General features: G+C 41.8%; 1 protein-coding gene across 7 annotated transcripts in view; it reads right to left on the bottom strand.

Annotated features, from left to right (window-relative positions):
* The window catches only part of PCCA (propionyl-CoA carboxylase subunit alpha), a 377,947-nt gene that overhangs the window by 19,435 nt on the left and 331,796 nt on the right, over nucleotides 1-26,716 (bottom strand). Inside the window, exon 22 of one of the 7 annotated variants that reach the window (XM_072976494.1) lies at nucleotides 19,902-19,985. The exons of the other annotated variants lie outside the window; for them this stretch is intronic. Coding sequence (XP_072832595.1) covers nucleotides 19,947-19,985 — 39 coding nt within the window. The 3' untranslated portion in view covers nucleotides 19,902-19,946. The remainder of the gene's footprint in view (nucleotides 1-19,901; nucleotides 19,986-26,716) is intronic. 7 annotated transcript variants of the gene reach the window in all.

The following is a 26,716-nucleotide window of genomic DNA, read 5'->3' as shown; positions in this document are numbered from 1 at the left end:
TTCTCTTTAAAACCAAATTTCTTTTAAAAGTTCCTGGCTACCAGAAGTCCAAATAAGAGGTAGGAGGAATTAATCTAAATATACATTTATAAAAATATGGAATGTGTAGTTTTCCAATAGTCAGAGCTCCCTGTCTGGTTTTTTCCCGACATATTCATAGGACAAAAATAAAGTTTTCCCAAGATTTGAAGTTGTTCTCATTGACCAAAACAAAACACAAAAAAACTGCTGGTTTAGGTGTGTGTTAAGACTTTAATTCTAAAGAGGCATCTACTCAAGCTGTGATTTCAACAGAAGAGAGCCATTTCCACCTGCCACTGAAACAATAGTAACACCGTCACCAAAACATGAACATGAACATCTGACTACTCCATGGTTTCACGTCGATAGAAAGGAACTAGAAAGATCTTTTTTTCTTGTTTTTTTCCCCCCTAAAACTAGCAAAAATAATAAACAAAAGCACACAGTAATTTAAAATCCTGCTCTTCTTTGTTAAAATGTCCTAGTCAGCGCTCCACAGCTCTTATTGGGGTAAAACGAGCATCTCAGAAGCACAAGCAGAGACACTAAATGCTGTGCTCAGAAGTCCAGCCGCTCAAGATCCACAGACAAATGTGTTCCTTGGAAGCTCGTAAATCAAGTGCATGCACCCTGTGTGCGTGTTCACAATTTTTTTTTATTAATAGCAAAGCAACAGGAAGGCGCAAATTACTGCTGTGCACTTTTTCACAAATTCCGCTGCTTAGTAATTAGCACTGTTATCACAAAACTTTACACAGAGAACAAATACAGTGGGTCAGTTAATAGTTCAAATTCTCAACTTCAGAGTAACAGTTAATATATCTGTCTATTGCAAATGCACATTTGAGAAATGCTGTGTACAGTTTAGCCTCGTGAAATACAAATAGCATATTAATGTGCAAGACAATAAAACAAGGTCCCAAGAAACTAGAATGTCTGGTTCAAGTTATCACCCCTGAATCTTGGAGAGAAATAGTCTAGAACGCCTTGGCTGGGGGGCAACAGAACACCTGTATTGCAATTGCAAATTCAGCAGCTTAGGGTCTGGTCAGTATGCTAAATAATACTTTAAAAAACATGAAGAAACATGAAAGACCCTTGAAATGGAAACAAATGCTAGCAAAATAGTGTGAACTACCCTGAAATAACGCCTCCCAAGCATGCTGCAAGGTGACGGAAATGGAAACGCAGCGAAGAGATCTGGAAGCGGGGCAAGGGCCTGCTCCCGATCATTAACCACTTGTTTAGACCATTTAAACTAGAGCAGTGCCGCCCGCAGCAAAATGCCAACACGCCCCCCACTTGCGGGTCAGCGATGCTGGTGTTAACAGCAGAAAATATATGGTTTCTGATATTGCGCCCCAGTTCCTCAGCGTTTGCTCCCTTTAATTGAAAAAGGCAGTTCAACACAAAGTAAATCATTCAGTTAGGGTAGCTGTTTAAGGACACGTAATTGACAATGTCGATATGCTGCAGTGACATAATGCGTCACTTTCAACACGTCCACCTACATTTATGAATCAATCTCTCCTCAAGGTTTCATTGTTTAACTGCTAAGTTGGCTCTTGAACTTCAGTGTGCCACAAGAAGCCTCAACGGCTGTGAGCAACGATCTCATTAAGGACAGTTTTTGAGGGAAGAGTCACAAAAAGAAATGGGAGGAAAATTCCAACAAAATAAAATAACAAAAAATGCATCAAGTCCACTGCAGCAATTCACCTTTCAAAATTCTGGCTAAAAAGGGAAAAGTTTCCAGAAAAGAAGAACAACTTCAAGGCTAATAGCAACACCTTTGATGAAATGAGGTGGTAAGTTTGTGTGCATCTCCAGCAAGTTCCTAAAAGACAGCTTCCTCAGGAGAGGAGAATACGGGATGTCTGTCACCAGTACAAAAGTCTAACCTCATTTTTCTTACTGTATTTTTTAATCGGCAACACAAGGGTCCTTCCAATTCTAGTAGCCTAAGATAAGCAACTTGCCTTTTTTAAACAATAGTGCTGAAAATTAAATAGAAATTAAACATAAAATCCAGCACCTAGTAATAGGACTTATTTCCTCAGTTGGGCTCCACTGAGGGAGGTTACTTTCCTTGTAATCTGAAACACTTATGTCTTAATACAGACCTAAAAATGATGGAAAAGAAAAAAAAAAAAAACCACTGTACAGAGAGGCAACCCCACTCCCAGTCTGCAGGGAAGCTGGCGGGTTCCTGGAGGAGTCTGTTCACGGGACAACTTCCAGGAGCGGGCGCTGGGGGCGCCGTGTGCAGGTGTCCGTGATAAAGGGGCCCAGCCTTGGCTTCGCCCAGGTGCCCGCAAGCTGTCTAGCACATGCCACAAGGGTAATTTGCTGGAGTAAGTGGCACCTTCCCATCCACAAAGGCAAGTCCACTGACGATGCACAGAGCAGAACTCACAAAGTAGAACCTGTGCGTTCTGTTTGATCAGGAGCCTCCGTGACACATTATGACTATAATGAGTCATTTCTTTCTCTTTTACACAAGAAAAATATTATAGATCTTGGAAAGCCTTGTACTCAATTATGTAACAATACCAACCAACATCTGTTAACAGTACACGCTGTGTCTATTCTGTATCCTGAATTGTTTTATGTAATTACGAGTTTATAAGGTATTTGGTAAACCAGTCGGAAGGTACCTTTTTAAAGCCCTATATAATTTGGGGTACAATGAAACGTTCTCTTGAAAATCTATAATTAGGGCAGCATCAGCTTACAGAAAAGTACAGGAAATGTTATAAAAACACAATTATGTAAATAAGCACACAGGTAGGGAAGTGTACCATTTTGCTATGTCCCCAACCCTCTTTTCACTGCCTCTTCTATGTGAACTGTTCTTTGCTCCTCTCAGGATAAAGTAATGCCGTCCACAAGGTGCAGAATAAGCAAACTCTGGGGAAAGACTTCGGGGAGTCCAGCCTTCCCTTGCAAGTTCTTCAGTGCTGAGCTGGAGCACCAGAGACCTGGCAAGTGTGCCAACACCAGGGGCTCAACACCAACCATGTTTTGACTTTACATGGATTTTTTTAAATGATAAAATATTTTTGCTATTATGCATTCCCTGAAGAAACTCAGAATCTAATATGCCAAAGTGTTGGCTCGTATCAGGCAGAAATTCAGAAACTAAAATATATAGAGACAAAGCAAACAAAACTCAAGATGACAGTAATACTGTGTAGAAAACTGTTGGCCAAGAGGATCAAAGCAGAAAACAACTTAAGAGAATTATAGCAGGCCTCCCCTCCCCCCAAAATGCCCCTTTGGTGGAAGGACTGTTTGGAGCTGAAAGCAGGTAGCTCTCTGTCCTCCCCTTTCTGTATAAAAGCGAGGCATAAATTTCCTTTGTAAAGGTGTCTCTCTCTCCCACACCGGGAAGAGAACTACTCAGCACCTGAGAGGACTCTCCTCTGCACAATAAACCTTACTAAACAGCCCTTTTTAAAATCATACATTTCCTAGTTACCTTCTCACAACTAATCCCACCCCAGAAGTCCCAAGCCCATTTTTCTTTACACAACCTCTTCTCCACACTGTACTGCCCTTTGTTAAGATGGTATATAACCCCAAATTCTCACTGCCTCCTTAAGTCACATTTCTTTGTGAACTCCCATATATAAGTAAATAATGTAAATTTGCCTTTTTCTCTTGTTAATCTGCCTCGTCAGCTTAATTTACAAGGTTCTGGGCACTGAATATAAGAAGACAGAACAGAAAGTTTTCCTTGTCTACACAACCCAACAGCCATTGGTCCAAATTACTGGGATTGATCTCTGTCAGGGAACTCTACTGCTCAGCAATTTAATTTAGAATCCTGACATACCTGAGAAAGTTTCACCAGAGCTACTAAATGGACTTCTGAATGCCACCTATTATGCCTTATACGGAACATACAACACTGAAGGCAGGTGAGCTCTGTAAAGCCATGTGGTCAGTCTAGGGAACAGGAGACATGGCTGTCATGCTGGAAGCTGCAAAAGTGAAAAACACACGTCTTTGAAGACAAATGACCTGAGTTTGATGTCACCTTTGGCCAACTGACCTAACTTCTCAGAACAAATTTCTTCATTTCTAAAATCAAGACAATTATCAAATGATTAACAAATATTTGCAAAGTAACTAGGAAGCACTTGACAGTAACTACTCACCAAATATTTCCTGTCTCCTTCTCAAACATCTCAGATTGTCCAAGAGACACTGGTGGATTTTTTTTTAACTGCATATTGTAAGACCTCTTGGATTAGCAACTTCTGATTTTCTTTTTCTTTTTTTTTCGAGTTACAATGGATCAATTTCTAGTACACAGCACAATGTCCCAGTCATGCATATACATACATATATTCACTTTCATATTTTGATCTAGCAACTTCTAATTGTTATACCTCTAGCTCTGTGGGTCCACATTTGGGAACAAACATATTAAATTTTGCAAACACAGAAACTAAGCTGGTTCTGGTACTGAGAGAGCTTCTAGAGCAGGCAGTGTAGGGCTGTGATTATTCTTGCCTTAGACACTTAAAGACGTGCGTGGGGAACTAGAGACACAGTTTGGTTTATCCATTCAAAACCCATTTATCAAGAACATCTGCACAATATAAGAATACAAAATAAATAGGAAAAAATGGCTGCTGACCTCAAACACCATAATCTGGCCAGAGAGAAAAAGACATTCATGAATGATACCACATAAATATAAATATATATGAATCCTACAAAGTACGTGGTCAATGTGAAGACTTTTTGATTTTAGTCCCAATCTTAAAAAAATCCTCCCAGGTTGGAAGGCAGGCAAGGACAGTGATTTAACTTTTAGGATCTGGGGTCAGATACTTAAGGCTTCTAACTCCACTACTCAGGAGCTTGGGGACGGTACCTACATTTTCTACATCTTGGATTCCTTATTTATAAATTGTGGATCATAACAGTGCCTACTTCAAAAAGTTGTTGTGAGAAACAACCAATGGATCACTGAATATCAAAGAGGAAACCAAAAAGTACCTAGAGACAAATGAAAACAAAAACACGACGATTCAAAACTTACAAGACGTAGCAAAAGCAGTTCTAAGAAGGAAGTTTTCAGAGATACAAGCTTACCCCAAGAAACAAGAAAAATCTCAGGTAAACAACCTAACTTAAAAAGTTTATACCACATAGCACAGGGAACTATACTCAATATCTTGCAGTAACTTACAGTAAAAAAGAAAATGAAAACAAATATATGTATGTTCACGTATGACTGAAGCATTGTGCTGTCCACCAGAAATTGACACAACATTGTAAGCTGACTATACTTCAATAAAAACATTTTAAAAAATAAAAACAAACAAACAAAAAAACCTAACCTTATACCTAAAACAACTGAAGAAGAACAAAACCCAAAGTTAATGGAAGGAAAGAAATCATAAAGATCAGGGCAGAAATAAATGAAATTGAGACTAAAAAACAATAGAAGAGATCAATGAAACTAAAAGCTAGTTCTTTGAAAAGATAAAAAAAAACTGATAAACCTTTAGCCAGACTCATCAAGAAAAAAAAGGAGAAGGCCCAAATCAGAAATGAAAAAGGAGAGGTTACAACTGACACCACAGAAACACAGAGGATCATGAGACCAGTATGAACAACTCTACGCCAATAAAATGGACGAGCTAGAAGAAATGAACAAACTCTTAGAAAGGTACAATCCCCCAAGACTGAACCAGGAAGAAACAGAAAATATAAACGGACCAATTACCAGTAATGAAATTGAATCAGTAATTTAAAAACCTCCAACAAACTGAAGTCCAGGACCAGATGCCTTCACAGGTAAATTCTACCTGTGAAGTTGGTTAACACAGATCCTTCTCCAACTATTCCAAAAGGTTGCTGTGAGGATTAAGTGAATTCTTTTATGAGGAAAGCTCAGAAGACAGTAAACGCCATGTTAGTATTTAATAGCCATCACTACTATTGTTTTTGTTGTTTTTGTTACTATTAATACATGACTACAGATAGTGGAGAAATTAAGTAAAATGGGGGAAAAAAACACCACTTTTTCACATTCTGCTCAGAATACTTCTGGTCACCAAATGTGTGGGCACTTCCCCCACACCAAGCAATTCTCTAATTCTCTTTGAACACCACCTAAGTGTTCTACAATTCAATTAATTTCTGTCACTATGATCCCACAGGTCCTTAGACTCGGTCTCATAAGACTGCCCCCCACCCCCACTTCAGATGCCAACTGCAAGTCCAGGTTGTCACTCGTGCTTCCGACCAACAGGCTATCAACTGGAGGTTCCCACAACTCTCTCCTTAGTTTCGATAACTTGTTAGATAGAATGGCTCACTAAACTCAAAAAATAGTTTACTTACTAGATTACAGGTTCATTATAAAAGGATACAAACTCACGAACAGCCAGATAAAAAAAGCTGCACACGGCTAGGCAAGGGGGAGGGGTGCAGAACGACCACGCCTCCCAGCACCCCCACAGGTTCGCCAACCTGGAAGCTCTCCAAACCCCTTCAGTTAAACATTTTTTTTTTAATGGAGCCTTTCATTACATAGACTTGATTGATTAAGTCACTGGACATTAGTGATGAAGTCAACCTCCAGCCCCTCTTCCCTCTCTGGAGGTCGGAGGTGGGGCTCAAAGTTCCAACCCTTCAATCACGTGGTTGCTTCCTGGCAACCAGCCCCTCCACCTCAGGGGCTTCCTGAAAGTCACCTCATTACCCTAAGGTCTGCTGTGGTTGACGGGGGCTTGTTATAAATAACAGAGACGATCCTTTTACCCTTATCACTCATTTCACTTAAGAAATTCCAAGGGTTTTAGGAACTCTATGCCAGGAATGGGACAAAGGCCAAACATATATTTCTTATTATAAATCACAGTATCTCAAGTCAAAATTCAAACACCAGAATTCTTGGGCACATTCCCTGAGAAGACACTGGCGGCTGCTCCAAGTAGGTGGAGGATTAATGAAAACATAGGATCTCAATCTCTCTCCCTCAAGAGCACATATCTTACAAACACATTATTAATTCTTCATGCCAATTCTCCTCATTTGGAATTTCCTCTGATAATATTTTTAGCCTAATAACTTGGCCTTCCACTCAATTCTCACGAGCTCTTTCCTGACTGGAAACTTCACCTTATCTGTGTTGAACTGACTGCCACAATCTTTCCCCAGACTCTGTGTCTATGTGCCTAATTCTACATGTCAGGAGAACTCATATTTGAGGAGATTTACTAGAAAAAGACAACTGGGCAGAGTGAACCTTGAAAGCGCTTATAAAATTGAACGTGTATTCTGTGGACTTAACCACAGTTGCAGGCTGGCAAAGTCCGGCACTACGGAGGTGTGCAGAACCAGCTCACAATCCCCCCCTCCCACCACTCCCACTCCCCGGAAGTCACGGTAACAATCTGTACTGAAAATCTTCTACTCACAGGAATCTATACAAACATAAACCTACACATCATGTTTATGAACGCTTTTACACTGGGTAAAATACAACAATGACATCAGTCCATTTAAATAGGGGACAATCCGTGATGTTTTGCCATTTGACATCCTTGACTCACTCTATAAACTTTTAAACACAACGCTGTTTAAGACAGAAAGACCTTCAGGTCACTTCTTTTTCTTTTTCCACGCTGGGTTCATCTGAAGCGGAGAGGAAGTCCCCAAACCCCTCCACAGTACACACAGGCTCCAGAATGTCACCAAATAGCCTCAGCTGGCCCTGCCAGCCCCTCCTACCCAGGGCTCAGCTCCCCTCTCCCTAGAATTACAAGCCCAGTGAAGGCCCGGGTAAGCCCCCCCAGCTTCTCCAGCCTCCCGCCTTGGCGCTGACAGATCACACGTCAGCCGTCTGCTCTAACTCCCTCTCCTTTTCTCAACTTTGTTCCTTTTTTTCCTAATTATCCCCAGCAGCGTGACTTGCTATCTGTATATAACAGATAACTCTGCCTGGTTGCAATGACTCCACGATAATTTTGTGGAAGCCTCTGTCCTTCACCCTCACAAGAGTGTATATTATCTCTGATACTAATATTCATACCAATTGACATAAAGCTCTCAGAAATTTATAAACTGTCACCACTCAGTGATTTAGAGTCTAAAGGGCCAGAGATGCCAAAAGCAATCACTAAAAGCTTTAGTCACGGAAGTTAAGATCTTTTCCCTGTGGACTGATTTGTAAGTGATAGCTGTCTAATCAAATTGAAAAAGGCCAATCTAACTTTTACCCTCACAGTTAAATAATGTTACTGTGAACCAACACTAGGAAATATTTCACTTGTGTGTATAATCTGGAGACCAGGAGGACTGAATCTCAGCTCTTCTTTGCTGATCTGCAATTCTCTCTGGGCTGAAAATCCTCGAAAGAGACAGTCCTGGGAGAGACAGGATGGGACGGTTGCTGTGGCAGCCCCACTCCATGGCATCTACCTTAGTGAATCCACCCTGAATCAGGCTCGGGGCTCAGGTACACAGACTTGGAAACTAGACTTCCTCTCTAGGCTCAGAATACATTGTTCTCAGCCAGACGGACTCACTGGTCAAGCTCACAAGAAACTGATGTGTAAACTCTTACGAATTTATAGTCAGAAGTATATTTATAAAGGGAACTAGCACATCCCCCAGCTGTAGTGTGGGTACATAAATTACAGTCAGTGGTCATTGGATAAATGTGGAATCAGCAGAGGGAGCGTCAGCTGATCTAAGGCAGTGCCCTCCACTGCATGAGCACGAGCAGTGGTTCTCAAAGGAGAAGCCCCAAGACGCGCCCAGTGGGCTTGGCAAACCCAGAGTGCTGGGCCCCACCTCCAGAGTTTCTGATTCAGGACTGGGTTGGGGCTTCCACTTCCAACAAGTTCCCAGGAACCACACTTGGGAAAGTATGGACCCAAGACACCCTTCCCCACTACTGAACAGCCTTCCTTATGGGACCATCTTAGACCATCCTGGCTGCTGTAAAAGAATACCAGAGACGCATGGCCTGTGAACAGCAGACACTGCTTCCTCACCGTTCTGGAGGCTGGGAGTCCGAGATCAAGGCACCGGCAGGTTCGGGTCTGGAGAGACCTACTTCCTGGTTCACAGACGGCCATCTCTTTGCTGGGTCCTCACTGGTAGAAGGGGCGGGGGACTCTCTGGGGCCCCCTCTTCTATAAGGACACTAATCCCATTCATGTCCTAATCAACTCCAAAAGGCCCCACTTCCAAACACCATCACATTGGGAGTTAGGTTTCCACATATGAACTTCAGCGGGGAGACAATGTTCTGCTTATAGCAGGATGTGAGCTCATGGCCGCTGAGAAGCCTTTCTCTCCCTGGACTCATCTGAACATAAAAGCTTCTTTGACTCTTGTTCTAGGTAGAAAATCTTCTTCTGCGTGATACAGTCTTCCCTCCTATATGATAGCCACTGATAAACCTACGACATTATGAGTACAGGGCTGGTACTCTACAAACTGGGGTTCTGACTGACTTTATGTGGCCTCTGATGTGTTACTTTCTAGCCTCATTTCCTCATCAATTAAATGGGGGAGAACACTGCTTGTCTTATAGAATTTTTAAAATTGTGTTAAAAAAAAACAACAAAAAACCCTTGTATGCCTATTTTAAGATTTGAATGAGATAATATACGTGAACTATCTGGCACAATTTCCAGCACACAGAGTGCCCAGTGAACGGTAACTACTTCCATGACTCTTGTTATAAACTGAGTTGTATCTCCCCCAAATTCACATGTTGGAGCTCTAACCCCCAATGTGATTATCTGTGGAGACAGGGCCTTCATGGAGGTAATTAAGGTTAAAGACGTCAAAAGGGTGGGGCCTAATGAAATAGGGCTGGTGCCTGTATAAGAAGAGGAAGAGACACCAGGAGTGCACATACGCAGAGGAAAGACCATGTGGGGACACAGGAGAAAGAGTGGCTGTCGGCGAGTCAAGGAGAGAGGCCTCAGAAGAAGCTGAAACCGAGGACTCTGTGGGGCCCTCCTGGGTACAAAAGCCCCTCCACATCCCCCGTTTGTTGTAGAAAAAGGTTTTAGTCTGCTGGGACTTCCTTGAGTTGCAAGGAGCAGACTGAAGCAGTTACTAATTGGGAAAGTGAGGGAATGCAGAAACAAAAGAAAAGCAGTCAAGCAAGAAAAGTAATGATAGTTTAAACAATAGTTCAGCAATAAAACAGAGTCCTGGTTCCTTCTCAAGGGATATACATAACAATCTGACACATATCTTCGAGTTGTTCTGCAGAAACGAAGACCCCAACCCAGGTGGAAGATGGTAACTACATGCTGACCAGGAGCACAAAGACCTCAGGCTGGCTGAAACCAGAAGGCTGATGATTACGATTCCTGAAACATCACCCTGTTACCTCACCATGAACCAATCAAAAGAAAAGTACACAGCTACAACTCACACCCAAAATGTTGCTTTTAAAAACCTTCCCCTGAAAGCCATCAGGGAGTTTGAGACTTTTGAGCATTAGCTGCCCATTCTCCTTGCTTGATGCCCCACAATAAACACTGTACTTTCCTTCACTACAATCTGGTGTCAGTAGATTGGCTTTGCTGCACAGCAGGTGAGTGGACCTGAGTTCGGTTCAGCAACAAAACAAAACCTGCTGACACCTTGATCTTGGACTTCCAGACTGCAGAATTGTGAGGAAATAAAGTTCTGATATTTAAGCTACCCAGTCTATGGTTTTGTGTAATTGCAGTCTGAGCTAGTAATCCTGCTCACAGAAGGAACACCTTTAATGTACCTTCTGCATGTATTCAGTCTTGCCTACTTGATGTTTCAAAGCTTTAGAAGTGGTATGGTGCCTACAGTTACTCTCTCATTAATTTTTCTTTGGCCTCAATGTTGTTGTCCCTGAGTTAGATCATATACTTTATTAGAAGGGTGAGATTAGGGAAAGAAACATGTTAACATAGGTGGAATGACTCTCCAGTTCCCTAAGTAAACTTCTGAGGTTGAAGAATAGCACTGGGCTCAAAGTATCTTCTGGAGATGGGATCTCTTTAAATGTGTACACATTGTAGATGGACTGAAACCAGGCGTAACTACCCAATATCTTGGCAACTGGAGGAGTATTCATTTGATCTCTTGGTTTATTAAAAGCTATGGGGAAGCTAAAAAGTCCTAGAAAAGTTGGCAAGGTAACTTCAAATGGAATGCATATGTTATTAAACAAATGTATTAAGTATAAATTCCTTGAAAAGAAACTTTAACATTAAAAAAATTATAATATATCCAAAGGAGAATGCTAGACTCAACAAAGGACAACACACATAGTGCTCAATCACTGTTGCCTTTGGTCTGGCATCTCCAAGAGGAAATGATACACTGAACAACTGTGACTTTTATTTAACTTTCAACCTCATTAGAATATGGAGAGTCTGGTAACTCCATTTGTTTTAAAATCAGTCACCTCAATCTGAAGGAGGTCCCGGGAGAAAATGGACTGAACCAGAACTGTTTAGCTCTTCTCCTGGGCAGAACTTCATTCTTGCCAAATTTCTCCTTTCAGTTAACTTCAGAGGAGAGCTGAGACCTAGAGTGATCTGAGGATGAGTTTCAAATATTGTCTGTCTTATTTTTTTAAGTGAATCTGTTACTCACTCCCTCCGAATGACAGAAGCATGATTTAAATGAATATTCCTTTAAAACTCTATGTTCAAGGAGACTCTTAACTTGGGGACAATAAACACTAGCCTCTCTAGTAAAGTCTCAGGACAACTGTGAATCAGAAACATACAAAATATTTTTTTCTTGGCTTCTGTGTTGTTTTGAAAATCATCATCTGTGAAAGAAAAAACTTACATATTTAAATTTTGTTTATGTCAGGAAGTATGACAAAGTTCACACGAGCTTTGGTCTTATTTTTGTCACTCAACATGATGGGACAAAGTGCTTCTCTGTGGCAAAGTGCTCTGCAGTGGAGGCGTGGCAGCAGGGAGCTTCGGGCTACCTCGGGGATGCTGGTCACCACACCTCTACCAGGAGAGGGCACGAGGGCACGATACAAAAGGCTGGAGCCAACTGCACTAAAATGTTACTTGTCCCAAAGTGAAAGTCTGTCCTGTGGCACCCTGCAGGCTTGCCTATCATCCTGCCAAATAAAGGAGGTCACCTAGTACCGGAAAAGGTAAGGATGAAGCCGCGTGGCCTAGAAATAGTGGTGCCTGGGCCAGAAAAAAATCGGAACATTTTCTCTGTCAAACATTAGAAGTCATCATCATCAGAATTACAAGTATGTCATTAACATCTTATATCCCAGGGAATATGCCATTTATTTCTGCCCAACATCCCAATGGAACGACAACTGTCTTCCAGGGCAAGAAGCTCGAGTTTCTCTAGTATGTGAACACCGATGCCGACAAAGGAAAAAATCTTATTTTCTAAGCCTCTTTTGGGAACAGCAAAGGCTACTGATATTTTAGAATTGGTGAAGCAGTTCTACCTGAGCAATGGGAAAAAGAACGCTGAGTGCTCTATGCACAGACTGCACACCTGTGATTTCTCCTACCTGTCACCCCAACTCATGGTTTTCTCTAACATCATGAATTGACAGCAATCATTCTGCCCACAATGCTGACGGCAGCCTCGCTGGCTGTCACTGCTAAGTTCTTAGAACCAGAGAACTGAGTCAGTGCCTCGTTAAAAGGTTTTGACAAGGTGCAGGGGCAAAATACAACTTTTTCCTCTACTATAAAGAATATGCTAACATAATAGGGCTGAATCTTTAAACTGCTCCCATCCCAGAAATATCACTGTGAAACAGTTCAACAGGGAGGAGTGAATTTTCAAACATACTTAAAGAAAACAGTTGGTAACAGGCTATTATTCAGCCATAAAAAGGAATGGAGTACTGATCTATGGTACAACAGACGAATCATAAAATATATTACATGAAGTGAAGGAAGTCAAACACAAAAAAGTCACATGTTATATGATTCCATTTATATGAAACATCTGGAATAGGAAAATCCAGAGACAGAAAGTAGACCAGTGGTCACAGCGTCTGGGGAGAGAGAGGAATGAGGAGTGACTGCTTAGAGGGCGACAGTGCCCTTTGGGGTGACGAAATCATCCTGGGACTATGCAGAGGTGACAACACTGTTAACGCACTAAATGCCACTGAACGGTACGTTTCAACAGGGTTAATGATTAATTTTGTTATGTAAATTTTAACTCAATTTTTAAAAAAGAATACATTTGGCCACAGAATGTTATAAAGCTTTCATCTGAAGGCTCTTCAGTTACAAGGATGTATGCCACTAACTGATTTGTGGCTGGCCTTTCTCCTTCTTTTTTTATATGTCTTCACCAAAAGACAGTAATAACCTCTGTGTGGTAGGGATCATAGCGTCCCTACAGAGAAGACACTCAATTTTATAGGTGAAAAAAGGAAAGAATCTATCATGTTCTTGGCCAAAAAAGATTTTTTATGCATGTCTCTGTACCAGCAAGAGGAGGCAAAAAAGTGGCTAACTACAAAAAGTTCCAGCACTGAAGCATGAGATTCCATGAGCCTCAAACCTGACAATTTCTCTTACAGAGAAATTTATGAGGTCTTGGAAACCTGGAAGAATTCTTTTGAAAATTTCTTTCTGCCCAGACATCATTGAAATTTAGACAGAGGTTCATATTCTTTTTCTTGCTGACAGCATCAGTAATGCTCACCTTGCAGAGATGACCTCACTGACAGGAGAACAAAGGAAACATCTTGGCATGAATTTAATTTGAAGACTCTTAGACAGTCAGTTTCTTGACAGAAGCCTGGAAAAGTCCTGGCTACTCTGACTATATCTGCTACCTCATGCCTGGGTAAGTCAGCACATGTTGCCACTAAAATAAAAAAAATTTTAATCGACTGAGTGTCAAAGAAGATGGAGAGACTATACAGCTTCGCTATTCCACAATATTAACTTCTTATTCAAGCTTCTCGGATATGTACTTCAAAGCCAAAATCAGGTTAACTTTGTTTCATTTGCATAATTTTTCATATTTTATTTTCATTAATTTTTACACTCAAATAATGTGAAAAAAGTAACTATTTTTTGCAAAGATAATATTTATCTTTTATGAAAATATAATCAATTTCCAGTGCAACAAAATAAGTTGTACATCCTGATAATGTAACTTCTATGACTATCAAATACTGTGATTTCTCCCCCGCCCCCTGTGCTCCACTTTTCTGTTTTTCTGGGCGTTGTGTAAATTAGGGGAGAGATGACTGTGGAATTCAGAGACAAAAAGAGACTCCACAAACCCCGAGAGACAAAACGCACCACCTCTGCTTCCAGCTCCCCGTGAGACCTCGTGCTGTCAGATTTCCACCTTGGGATCCCATCATCCGAGAATTCAATCCTAGAACTCAAGTTGCCAACCCTTGTAGTTTCCTACATTACACAGCTTCATGGCTCCATGGCTGTGTTCAGGGTATCATCTCCTTCTAGAATATCCTCCCCATTTTCCTCTGCTTGGCTGACTCACACTTTAAGTCTCGGTCGAGGTGTCAGCAAGTCAGGAGCCTTCCCCAAACCCCACTTTCTGGCCCCCATGGCAGCCTGGTTATCTGTCTGTCTTACCTACCATATTATGTTGAAATTCCTTTACCAGACAAACACCACTCTAACCAAGTAATCGAAGTAGTGGCACCAGTAACGAGAAAAACAGAAACGAGCCCCTCATCCTGACGTGAGACACTGAGACAGACAAGCATCTCTTCTGTGCTATTCCTGCCAAAATGTGTAACTTAATCTGATGAGGAGGAAACACCAGACAAATCCAAATTGAGGGACACGTGACAAAATAAATGGTCTGTCTTAAAACATGTAAAGGTAACCAAAGGCAAAGAAAGGCTGAGGAACTGTTCTAGACTAAAGGAGACTAAAAGACATGAAAACTAAATGTAACATGTGATTCTGAGTTATATCCTGGACCAGAAAAAGAAAACATTTTTTCTTGTACTATAAAAGACTGGAAAAATATGGAAGGCGTGTAGGTAAGGCCACAATGCTGTATCAGTGTTAATTTTCTGCCCTGTGGTTATATAAGGAAGTGTTGTCTTGTCCTTGGAAAATACACACCAGTATTGTTAGCAACTTAGTAAAATGGTGCAGAGAAAAATAATTATACAGAGAGAATGAGAGAACACAATAAAGCGACCATGATAAAAATTTAACACGTGAGGAATTGATAAAACTATATGGACATCATTTGTACTATTTTCGCAATTTTTCCAAAAGTCTTAAGTTGTATCAAGATAAGTTTAAAAATTTTTAAAGTACAAAAACCAAAAGAAAAATTTCCTTTGAGATGAGAGGAATAAACTGTGGGCTTAGAAAAGTATGCACTGTGTTCAGGGTAGATGAGAAACCCTGCAGTAATTACTTTTAAAGCGAAATCAGCGGTTCCACAGAGTGCTAATTGGAAGCTGGCACAATGCCAGGTCACCGACACTATCTCCCAAATTAACCCAACAAACTGGACAGCAGAGCAGTAAAAGGCATTTTCTTTATGTGTAGTCATAAACGAGAGGCAAGAACACTGTGCACAGTGCTGAGCTATCTGCCTGCTTGACAAATAAATATTTTTCTCATCGTCTTCACGGACTGAAAAACCCATCGCTCCCTTAAAGGCAAACGTCCTACAAATACCCTACACAGGATACAAGACGACACGCTGCACGAGGACTACAACTGGTGTCTAGTGACGCTCACCGCCGGCAGCCGTGTCACATCCGTGGGGCTGGTCATCTCAGAGAGTCAGCATTCTCTGTCACAGGATTAACTGTACTGGCCACAGGGCTCTGAAACACGGCGGGAGAAGACTTTGTGCCCGCCGCCAAATGCTGACCACAACGTCTGGGGGAGAAGAACGTGGAGAGGCAAGTCGCAGGACCAGGCAGAACGTGGGGACTAGTGAGGCTGTGAGAGGGGCCAGGGATCAGGAGGGAGTTCTCCGTAAACACCCCCAGGAAGGGAAAGAACTGACTTCTTGGCCCAGCCACGGAAGACAGACTCCAGCTCAGCACACGGGAATGGTTTCTAACAGGGCTCTCTGACAGCAGAACAGGCGGCCCTGTGGTGGGCTCGCCTCTCCCCGCCTCTTCATGCACTACCAGGACGCGACTCAGTGCATCGCCCAGGCGAGGTCCAGAAACATGGAGGTCAGCTTTCCCATGGCAGCGTCCCCGGCCTCTGCCCACCAGATGTCAGAGCACCCCCTGCAGCTGCGACAGCCTAACTGTCTCTAGACATTGCCAAATGTCCCTTGGAGGGCACAGCTGCCCCCAGCTGAGGGGCTCCTAGTGGCAAACTTCACTGAGTCTCTGTGTGAAGAGAACGAAATACCGCAGAATTTCAGAGGGAAGGGCCTAAGGTAGTCAGAGGAGGACTTATGGGGAAGATGGGGTTTGAGATCAGCCTTGGAGTAAGAGCGAAGTAATTCCGACGACGCAGAGGTGACGGTGAGCTTTCTTGGACAGGGGTGATTCAGGTTGGAGGAGGCAGGAAAGAACAGACTGCCACAGCATCGTGAGGAAGCCAGCCGGCTGTCCAAGCAGAAAGGCTCCTCTGTAGGTAAGGCTAGAAGTATTTGTCATGTTGTAATGTCCTGAAGGAATCTCCAATCTAAAGTCAAGGTTGCCTGGGTTGGCGTCTCCAACTATCCATGTCATAGGAAAGTTAATGTTGAATGTGGTCCTGGAAGAGACAATGCTCTGGGAGAAAGATGGGGCGCTGGACAGCTGGGCAACACACCACATCATCTCCTCCTCCTCTTTCAGAAATGTTTCAAGTTTGCTTTCTTATCTGCCATTGCCCTCCACGTCTGAATGACACAGAGCTGACTCTCATCTTAAAGCCTACTTTAAAAAGCAGCTGAAAGCAAGCAAGTGGGCAGTGGGGAAGGAGGAAAACATCACTCTCCAGGCACAGAGCTGAAACGCATCCTGTTTCCTGAAAGACGGCAGAATATGAACATTCTGCAAAACTCAAGCAACACTCATGCCAAGACGGTTGGGATTTGCACGTGTGAGGGTGACCAATACCTCAGCCTTTATTTTGGTTGGTTCTATGTATCCAAACCTGGACCACGGGAGGGTTTTCTCAAGTCACACTGGGAGAGTGAGAGAAGTGGGGCTGTGGCACTGAAACTGTGCCCCACTGAGTTAATGTCAGCCGATGCCAACAGGAGCCCCTGAGCTGCTCTTGCAGAGCAACAGACAGGGCAACAGCGTGCTCCCTCTGCTTGTAAACTGCCTTCCCTGATTAAGTTCACTTTAGTTATTTCTCCTTTCTTTTTTTCCCTCTTTAACTGCACAGCTTCCCAGCTTCAGGTGGCCCAGTTGTTTTACAGGAACTTGGAGTCAGCTCACCTTTCCCCCTGCCTCCAAGCACCTTTCCACACGCCTAAGACCACCCTGCTCACCCCATAAATATCCCAAGCCCCTCACCTTCCAGGGGGATGGATCTGAGGCTTGTCTTCCTATGTCCTCGCTAGGCTACCTCGTGAATAAACTCTTTTCTCGACGTCTCAGCATTTGGCTTACTGCTCATTATGCAAGCGGACCTGGTTCAGGAACAGTATCTGTGTGTACGTGTAGGGGGTAGAGGAGAGGCCAGAGTTTGATCAAGGCTGGTGTTAGCCTTAAGAGCCAAGTGACTGAGTGGGTCAGTTCTCCTCTTGGTATGTGGCTCAGGTGTACTGAGAAGGGCTCAGGAAAGGCTCCGCTCAGAGGGTCTGAGGGAACCCTGAAGGGGACGCAGCAGGGCAGGCACCCAAGGCACCCTGTGTCAACCAAGAGGCCTCTGGAGGTCTGCGAATGCCAGGAAGGTCCCCGCCCGCAGTTAGAAGCCCACGGGGGCCGGCCCCAGGGCACTTCATTTGTGCACTCAGCTGTGTGAGACAGCAGACGCCCTTCTGCTGACTCGACTATTTTCTGCTGTTTAGAAAGACGACCATCTATTTGAGCAGTTACCGAGGAGCAGGAAACTGCTGGCTTTTTGTAAGAAACACATCGAACCCCCTTCTCACCAAGCAAATGAACCTTCTCTAAGCAATTCTTCCCCTGCATCCAAAAACCTTCTGAAACGGGACCTCCAGTTGACCTTGCTGGGTGCTCGATCCTGCCTCACTCTGCGGAGCCATCAGCGCTTCCGCTTAGTCTTTTAAGGGGGATGAGAAGCCATTTGACCCACTGCCGCTTAGATTCATATTCACTAAAATATTTTTATTTTAAAAAATTGGGAGAAAGACACCAAAATATTTTCATTTAGAGGAGATTGAAAATAAAAGTGTTACAAATGCAAATGAGTTTGTACAAATGGAGGGCTTTCAATCCCGGCCTCCCGCTGAGCCAGCCGCTAAACTGCAGCACCTTCTGCCAAGCATCGCGCATTAAACGGAGGCGCTTTCTCGAGGGCTAAGATAAAGTTATTAAGAGTGTGAGCTTTGGCCATTATTTCACAATTGAGTTAACCTCTATCCCAAGGGCAACATTTTGCAGCTGTTTGCAGTGAGTCAGTACTTTCTTTTCAGTCTTTCTTTTTTTTTTTATTCTTTTTTCCTTCTATTTGGGTAAATTACCCATTACATTTTTGCTTGTGACTAGAGGCATAAGCACAAAGTTTGGGTCTGCTTCTTGCTGCTTTGAATCGCTGCTGCTTTTCAAAAGGCAGAAATGGAAAGAGCTGAGTCACGTGATGTTAACTCATTCGAATTAAGTTACAAAACAGTTGACAGATAAGCTGTTCACACACAAAATAAGCCGCAGTGCCACTTGAAAGGTGATTGAAAACATCACTTTTCAGATGGGATTTACTGGTTACGTTTATAATTTAGCCTCACAACATACATTTCTTTCCCCTAGATTAGCAATATTTGCTTGTCAAGGATACTTGGCACAATCTGGGCCAAGCATGCAAAACAGACCCATCACAGGAGTGATTATTTCTCACAACGTTTGGGATCATACAGGCGAGCGGTTCTCAAGTAGGGTCCTCTGACCAGCAACGAGAGTGAGACGTGCAGACTTGGGGGCCTCACCACAGACTGAAGGCACGAGGAGTTCTGAGGGTGGGGCTGGGCTGCCTGTGGTCTAACAGGGCCTTGAGGTGGTTCAGTGAGCAGCCCAGAGGGCTCCGGCCCCGGCAGCCTGGGCCCTCATCTCTCTTCAGCAGTAAAACTGAGACAAGGATAGTAACCTATCTTACAAGATTGCTATGAGGAGTAAACTAGCTAATAAATATAAAATATTTATAGTGGTTGCCTGGGGCTGGCGGTGACAGCAGGGATTGTCTGCAAACAGGAAGAAAGGAACTTTGGGGGTGATGGAAATGTTCAAAAACTAGATTGTGGTGATGGTTGCACAACTCTATAAATTTGCCAAAAATCATTAACTTGTAATTTACCGGGGTAAATGTTATTGATTGTAAAGTAGACTTCAATAAAACTTTAGAATGTTTAGACGGGTGCCTCATTCACAGTATCAGATGATGGTTCTTATCATTTAAGCCATTCAAACAGACTTATCAAATGTACATGTTTTAAAAGGAACTAATCCTCTTTCAAAGTGTGAGGGTCTTATTCTGCTTTAATGTCATGAATGGAATCTGTGCTATTGCCTGTTACTGATTCAAAAAATAAATTAGGCCTATGGCAATTATTCTTAATATGAAGACTGAACAGATGGAAAAAATGACAATAATGCCACAGTAATATGTCAGTGGCAAACTGATACATAACCAATTCCATTATATAACTCCATGGATATCTCTTTCCTTTAAAAAAAAAAGATGGGGGTATACATCTGCTCTGATTCATAATTGCCATCTCTATTTCAATAAGCAATGCCTTACCATAAGCTGTGTGGACTATGACACAGGCAGGAGAAGCAATGGAGATCAAATCCAGAAAGATATGGAGGTGGCTTTGGGTGGAACCTTAGAAAACAACCACATTTTAGTGTCAGAACTATATATAAGTGGGCATTTAATAATATTTATTGATTTAGTTAACAATGTTAAATTTTTCCTGAATCCTGTGTTCCTGGAAAGCAGAAGGAGTTACAAAATGCTCCACTCTTCTGTGTCTGGTAATTGGCTAAAGGCCCACGCGAGTCAGGCAAAACTCACTGTCCGCTCTTCCCCATGACCCCATGAGACTCGCCATGACCCTTGTGTACCAGCCTCCATACCATGCAAACCTTTCCTTTTCTTTGAGATGTTCCTCATTAATAACTATCTCCCTCTTGCTTTGCCTGAGTAAAACTATCTTCTTGATTGTCCAGTGCTTTCTGTTTTGACACAATAAATGTCAAATGGCTTTCTATCCATTCTTGGTTGACAGTGTTATTTGACACCTGACATTTTACAAAATTTGAGAATATCTACACATATGCACACACATACATATACCTACATTAGCTTTTTAATTGTCTGCATTAGTGCTGGAGTACAAAAAAGAGAGGGTGAAATTAATCTGCACATACGCATACCTACAACTAATCATCTAGGGCAGAGACGGCCACACTTTTTCTACAGAGCCAGACAGATAGCAAAGATTTTAGGCTTTGTATGTCATACTCTGGCATAACTACTCACCTCTGCCACAGTGTGAAAGCAGCCACAGAGAATACATAAATGAACAGCTATGACTATGTTCCAATAAAACTTCATTTGCAAAAGCAAGTGGTGCACTGCAGTTTGCCCCTGATCTAGGGCAGTGCCTCCCGAAGGTATTCCAAGGAACACTACCCCTAGGGCTTCTTAATAGGTAATGTGAAAAAAATAAAAGATGGGGGACAAGGAAGTCACCCACAGTAAAGCAGATTTGGGGAACTAATTTGGGTAACAGGTTTCTTTACCACAGCACTTCTCCACAACTTAAAAATGCTAATGTGCACCATGAATCTCCAAGAGGTATCCCTTGCAAAATTTTTCAATACCTGAAGTCAGAGAGTTATTGTTTCTTAGAAGTATTTTTTAATCTACAGAATTACTAATAAGCCAATATATGTATGTGTTTTAAACACTAACCATATTTTAAAAGTACCTACATATTTGAAACATTTGGGTGGGGTCACCTTTCTGCAATGTATTGTATAATTCCCACTTACAGAAGTAGAAGACAAGAGCATAGTTTACTCTAATTGAGACAAGTTCCTATAAATCCTGCTACTGTGCTTCCTGGAAGATCACAGTTTTATGGGGGGACTCGGGGGGGGGTCTCTTTTACCAAGTCCATCGGAGTTCCAGGTATTATTTCTGTTCTCAGTTCTCTAGGAATTGAAGGAAGCAGGATGGCCTAATTTCAACAGTCCCAAGGCAGCATCTCCTATGTTCACTACAAAATGAGTTTTAGGAAAGGCTAATACACACACAGAGAATAAAAGGATTCAGTGGTCAAAGTAAGCTGAGAAATACCACATTCTATATTCCCTCTTGGAGATTCAAAATGAGTTATCAGTTTAGTAAAGATTGAGAAGTCTTAAAGCTGTTTAATGTAACCTGGCATTTCCCAAATCTATCTGAAATAGAATGTCTCCTTTGAAGTGCTACTACTGTTCACACTGCGTGGCAAGAACAAAAGGCCCAGTCCATAAACCCTTCCCGCTATCGGGAGAGCAATGGGGTGGGGGCGGTTTCTCCCTCCACTCACCCCCTTCCCTCCTCTTCACTCCCCAGCCCCTCTGCTTAGACTGCTAGATCTGACAGCAGCGCATCCTCTTCAGTTTTGCACTGACTGAGAGAAAGAGACAGTGAGCGAGAGGAAGGAACAGGAATGAGAGGAGGAGTAAGCCAGTGTGAAAGTTTCTCAAGTCTGTGTTTCTTAGAATGGCCCTAGGTCCTATCACCGCATTAAACAGCAATAAAAAATAAACAAAACCAAACCATACGTAACAAGAGTAACAGTAGTGACTTTACAGAGGTAGTCACCAGAATCACTGGGGGAGCCTCTTTGAAATGGATGCAGCTGGGCTCCACCCAGACCCAGTATACTCCTGGGTAAAAATTTATAGTGAAAAACAAAACAACAACAGTTGTTTTCTGAGTTCTATCAGTTCATTTTGAGTTCCATCTGCCTACTTGATATCTGGTAATATCTGGACGAAACTGAGTGGGCTCTCAAATTCTACATATGCCAAATGTATCTACAGGGGAAAAAAAGAAAAATTCAAACATCTCCAATGATCTCTGTAACCTCAGGCTTTTATCTCAAGGATACCGAACACAGTGTTTAGATGCTTCGAAGGGGGGTGCAGGAGCGATCCTAATACATCAAAAACTGGAGGTGCATTTTGATGAGTTTTTCTAGTCTTTCCTTAGTAAATGTAGTTTTCTATTTTTGGAGGACATGAGCACGAGCACACTGCTTATAGCGTCTGCGCACTTTCCGTAAGCTGGGTCCAAGTGTCAAGGGTTTCAGGACAGCCTCAATCAGTTCCTGCAGCCCACCGCGTATTTGCTGTTGACTTAAAATAGGGTCATAGTTCTTACAGCTTCAGCATTAGGATCATAAACACAAATGACCACCTGAGACCACAGAGGGCCGGATATGAGCTACTTATAGTAAAACTGAACCAGAAACAAGAATAGCAGGAAAGCTGCCTATTTTCTTGTAGTGAAGTCCTTTGAAGTAAACTATTTATTACACATTATATTACAGTGTTCAAGACAAAAATCTTTGCAGGCAGGTCACCCTACTCGGCACAGCGGCCCACCGCTAACGAACTGCTTCCTTCTCCTTTGGGTTTTGTTTATCCATTTGTGAAACTGAAACCTGGACTGTTTTCTCCCATCTATGAAACTAGCTGGCACCAAGCACCGCTTCTGGCAATAATGTCGATCAATAGGGCATTAAAAACATACATCAACCCGTCACCTTCTCACCATCACAACAGAAGAAGCTGTGCTCATCAAGAAGCTAACATATAAATCAAGTTCAGCAACTTCCCTAACATAGAAAACTAGGTTACCAGGAAGGATGAAGTAAAAAGACTGAAAATGGCAAGAGTTCAAACAATAGGATTTCCTTTTTTATTTAAAAGCAGAACTTACCTACTGCATTCTCTATCTCGTAACTATCAAAGAACATGCCTTTTTCAGCTAACATTTTTCTACTCCTCAATAAAGCCCCCTAGATACACCAAGAGCAGCTTCATCTTAAAGAAATATTAAAGAGAAGAGAAAACGGAATATAATTTATTTTCCCAAACTGATCATTAACTTAAGAGTCTTTGCCTGGAGAAGGGGAAGCAGGAAGTGAAACTCCCGTGGGCCAGCACCTGAGCTAATACATCCCGATGCAATGGCCAAGCCCTGGCCATTCACGAAGGAGCAGCGTCTCCAGCTCAGCATGTGCGGAGGAGAAAGGACAGCAGCATTTCTGGACATGTGACTGGATCTCTCTCTCCGTGGCTGGGAACGACGGGAAGCTTTTTAAAATCTAGAAATACATCAAAGGGCTGATGCAGATTAAACTCTGCTCCTTTTTTTCCTAAAAGGTTCACTTTTATTCCTAATATAAAGACTTAGATGGTATTTCTTTAGATCATAAAGCAAGTTGTACTTTTAATGATGGATTAAAAATTATAAAAGTAAAAGATGGCTTGTTCTCAGTGCTCTTTTTTTTTTTTTAAGTGATGAATGCAGGAAAAGACCAGTGTGGGCCAAATTTATCTCTTGCTGATCTTCAGGGATGTTGAGTAAGCCAAGTATGATGTTAGTACAAAGTCAAATTTGGATAATTTAGTCACTTTTGGTTAATTCTGTTATTAGACACAGATAATAAACAGAAAATAGCACCTATGACATACAGGTTTTAAAATAGTATGAATCTTCACTCTAAACTAGTGTAAACTGAAATACACTTGTGCTCACACTGGTCTTTTGAAATAGAAAAGCTTGTTATATCAACTATCACTAAATGGATTAACACTTTCACAAAGGACAGAGTCCACTGGGCTCCCTAAACAGCCGGGCATCCTACAATCTTCCCTAGACCTCCCGCATTCCCAGCGCCATCCTCCAGCCAGAGAGGCAGTGCTCTTCCCTTCTTCCGGGTCACCCTGGGTGCTTCACGTGGGCTCTCGGCCTGTCCTCCCCCTCGATGGAACCCCCTGCTGCATCAACTCTACTCTTTCTTCCTCTCCCCTGGCTCCTTCTCTTCAGCTTCAGCCTAAGAACGAGCTTGAGTCATCCCCAATAAGAAAATGAATCCTCCCTCAACTCCGCATCCCTTCTAGGGCCCCCACTTCTGTGCCCACCCTCGTCTCCACCACCACCCTCCACTGTCCACAGTCACCCCGTGTCTGCAAGGCACTGTCACCCTGACCACTCTACCCAGCTGACAACCTAGTGGAGGCAGCCACACACTAGATATTTCAGGGAAAAAGACCATGTTATAGAAATGTTCATATTCATAAATATTCATAAATGTTCATAGAATGAAGAAACAGAGAACAAGTCATGCTGAGTGAGTACAGATTCTAGATCTAAATTAGTGGCCCTTAGGAAACAGCTATGGCAACTAGAAAGTTCCCAGGGTTGTGTCTCATAAGGGTGAATAAAGCTTTACTCCTGGATATAATATTTCTGTAACACTAGTTAAATTTACTGAGTGATTACTTTGCACCAGGAACTGTACCAAGTGTCGTGCACGCATTCTCTCATTTCATTCTCTTACCAGCCAGTGAGGTAGATGGTGTTATTACTATTTTACTGACCAGGAAACTGGGCTTAGAGAGAGTAAATAAAACTAAGATCAAATAGTCAATAAATTAGTGTCTGTCTGACTTTAAACAGCAGATGTCCTCAATCACTACCCTGAGAATTACATTAAAAAAAAACCAGACTTTATTTTTTAGAACACTTTTTTAGGTTTAAGCAAAATTAAGCAGAAGGTAACAGGGATTTCCTATATACTCCCTCCTCCTGCACATATAATCTCCCCCATTATCAACATGCAGATTACTTTTTGTGTATAGACAGTAGGGATGTACATAACTGAAGTAATAATTACAGAATCCACTATGAAATTCAAGAAACGAAGCAAGAGCTCTACCTTTGTGGAAAGAGACTTAACACCATGAAATGAAATGGCTCTTAACTTTAAAAAGGGACAATAAAGTGACAAACATTAGAATCCAAAGGTCTCATCCTCCTCCTTATTCAACTTCCCTGCCCCACCCAACAGGGTCCTCTGACAACTGGCCCCCATGTCCTAGGGCTTTGCTATGAGGAGCTACCAGAGGTGATTTTTGTGGACATAGCAGTATTTCCTTACTATACTGTATATACCAGCTGGTTGCCATTGAATATACTCATTTGTGACTCACACTTCTGTTCTATTGAAATTGGTCCATTCCCCCAGCACCTAGAACATTGTTTGGCACGTAATATACATCCAACAGATACTTGTTGAGTGAGTGAATGAATGAACGAATGAATGAGGAAATGGATTACAAATTTCCATGGCTATGCAAAGTAACAGTGGAACATAGACAAGGACGCTTTCCTCCGAGCTTCTGCTCATTTTGAACTAGTGACCTGGAAAGATGCTTAATATGTTTTCCCTTCTACACAATATTAGGGCTAATTAAATACAGTGTCAGTTATTACAGTCCTTACAAACACATGTAGGTGGTCTACAGAACAGGATTAATACCTAAATGACTACAGAATTAAAGCACTGGTATTTAAAGCTTTGACAAATATTTCACTATCTGAGTTTCCAAAGCAAAACATCAGTTCACAGGCACAAGAGGGGACTATCCAGGAATGTGCAAAAAATATTAGCTGGTTTAAATCTCAAAATGTTACAAGATGCCTATTAAAAAATTATTCAAACAGCATTAATGTTCTCTTCTATGCTGATTATTCTGTTTTCCTCTCTGTATGTAATGACCTTCCTGCACAGTATGTGCTACCATTAAAAAAAAAAAAGCCTAGAGAAATAAAAGTACCGCTTGCGTAAAATAAAAAACATTTTATTTGAGGAAGGAAGAGATAACAATGTCACAGAAAATATATAATAATTAAAATGTATATGCTTTGTTGTTTTGGTAGGGTTAAGTTTGTTTTAATAAACAAAACAACTAATACATAGTTTTGGCTACTTTTACATTTATTATGAGTTCTAGGGAAAAGAAGAAATCCCACATGGAAAATATTTAAAAATGATTCCTGTCCTCACACCTACCAGGTGGCTAGAATCAAGAAGACATCAGATTAAAACAATTTTTTTTAATTTAAAAAATTTTTTTTAGTTTTTAAAAATGAAAAGACAGACATTAATTAGACTCATTGTGGTGATCATCTAACAAGACACAAACACTGAATCATTACAGTGTGCATCTGAAATTAGTATCATGTTATATGTCAGTTATACCTTAAAAAAAAATAAGGATGTGGAGAAATTAAATCACCCATTTATTGCTGAGAGGAATGTAAAATGATGTGGCTGCTTTGGAAAAGTCTGGCAGTTCCTCACAAAGCTAAACAGAGAATTGCTATGTGACCCAGGAACCCCACTCACAGGTATATACTCAAGAGAAATGAAAATACATGTCCACACAAAAACGTATATAAAGGAATGCTCATAGCAGCATTATTTATAATACTCTAAAGACAGAAACAACTCAGATGTCCACACTGAAGGACAAACTGTGGTA

Source organism: Vicugna pacos, chromosome 14 (assembly GCF_048564905.1).
Source record: "Vicugna pacos chromosome 14, VicPac4, whole genome shotgun sequence".
Lineage (NCBI taxonomy): Eukaryota > Metazoa > Chordata > Mammalia > Artiodactyla > Camelidae > Vicugna > Vicugna pacos.
The sequence above is the reverse complement of the archived record's forward strand: the minus strand, read 5'-3'. Positions and strand labels throughout refer to the sequence as shown.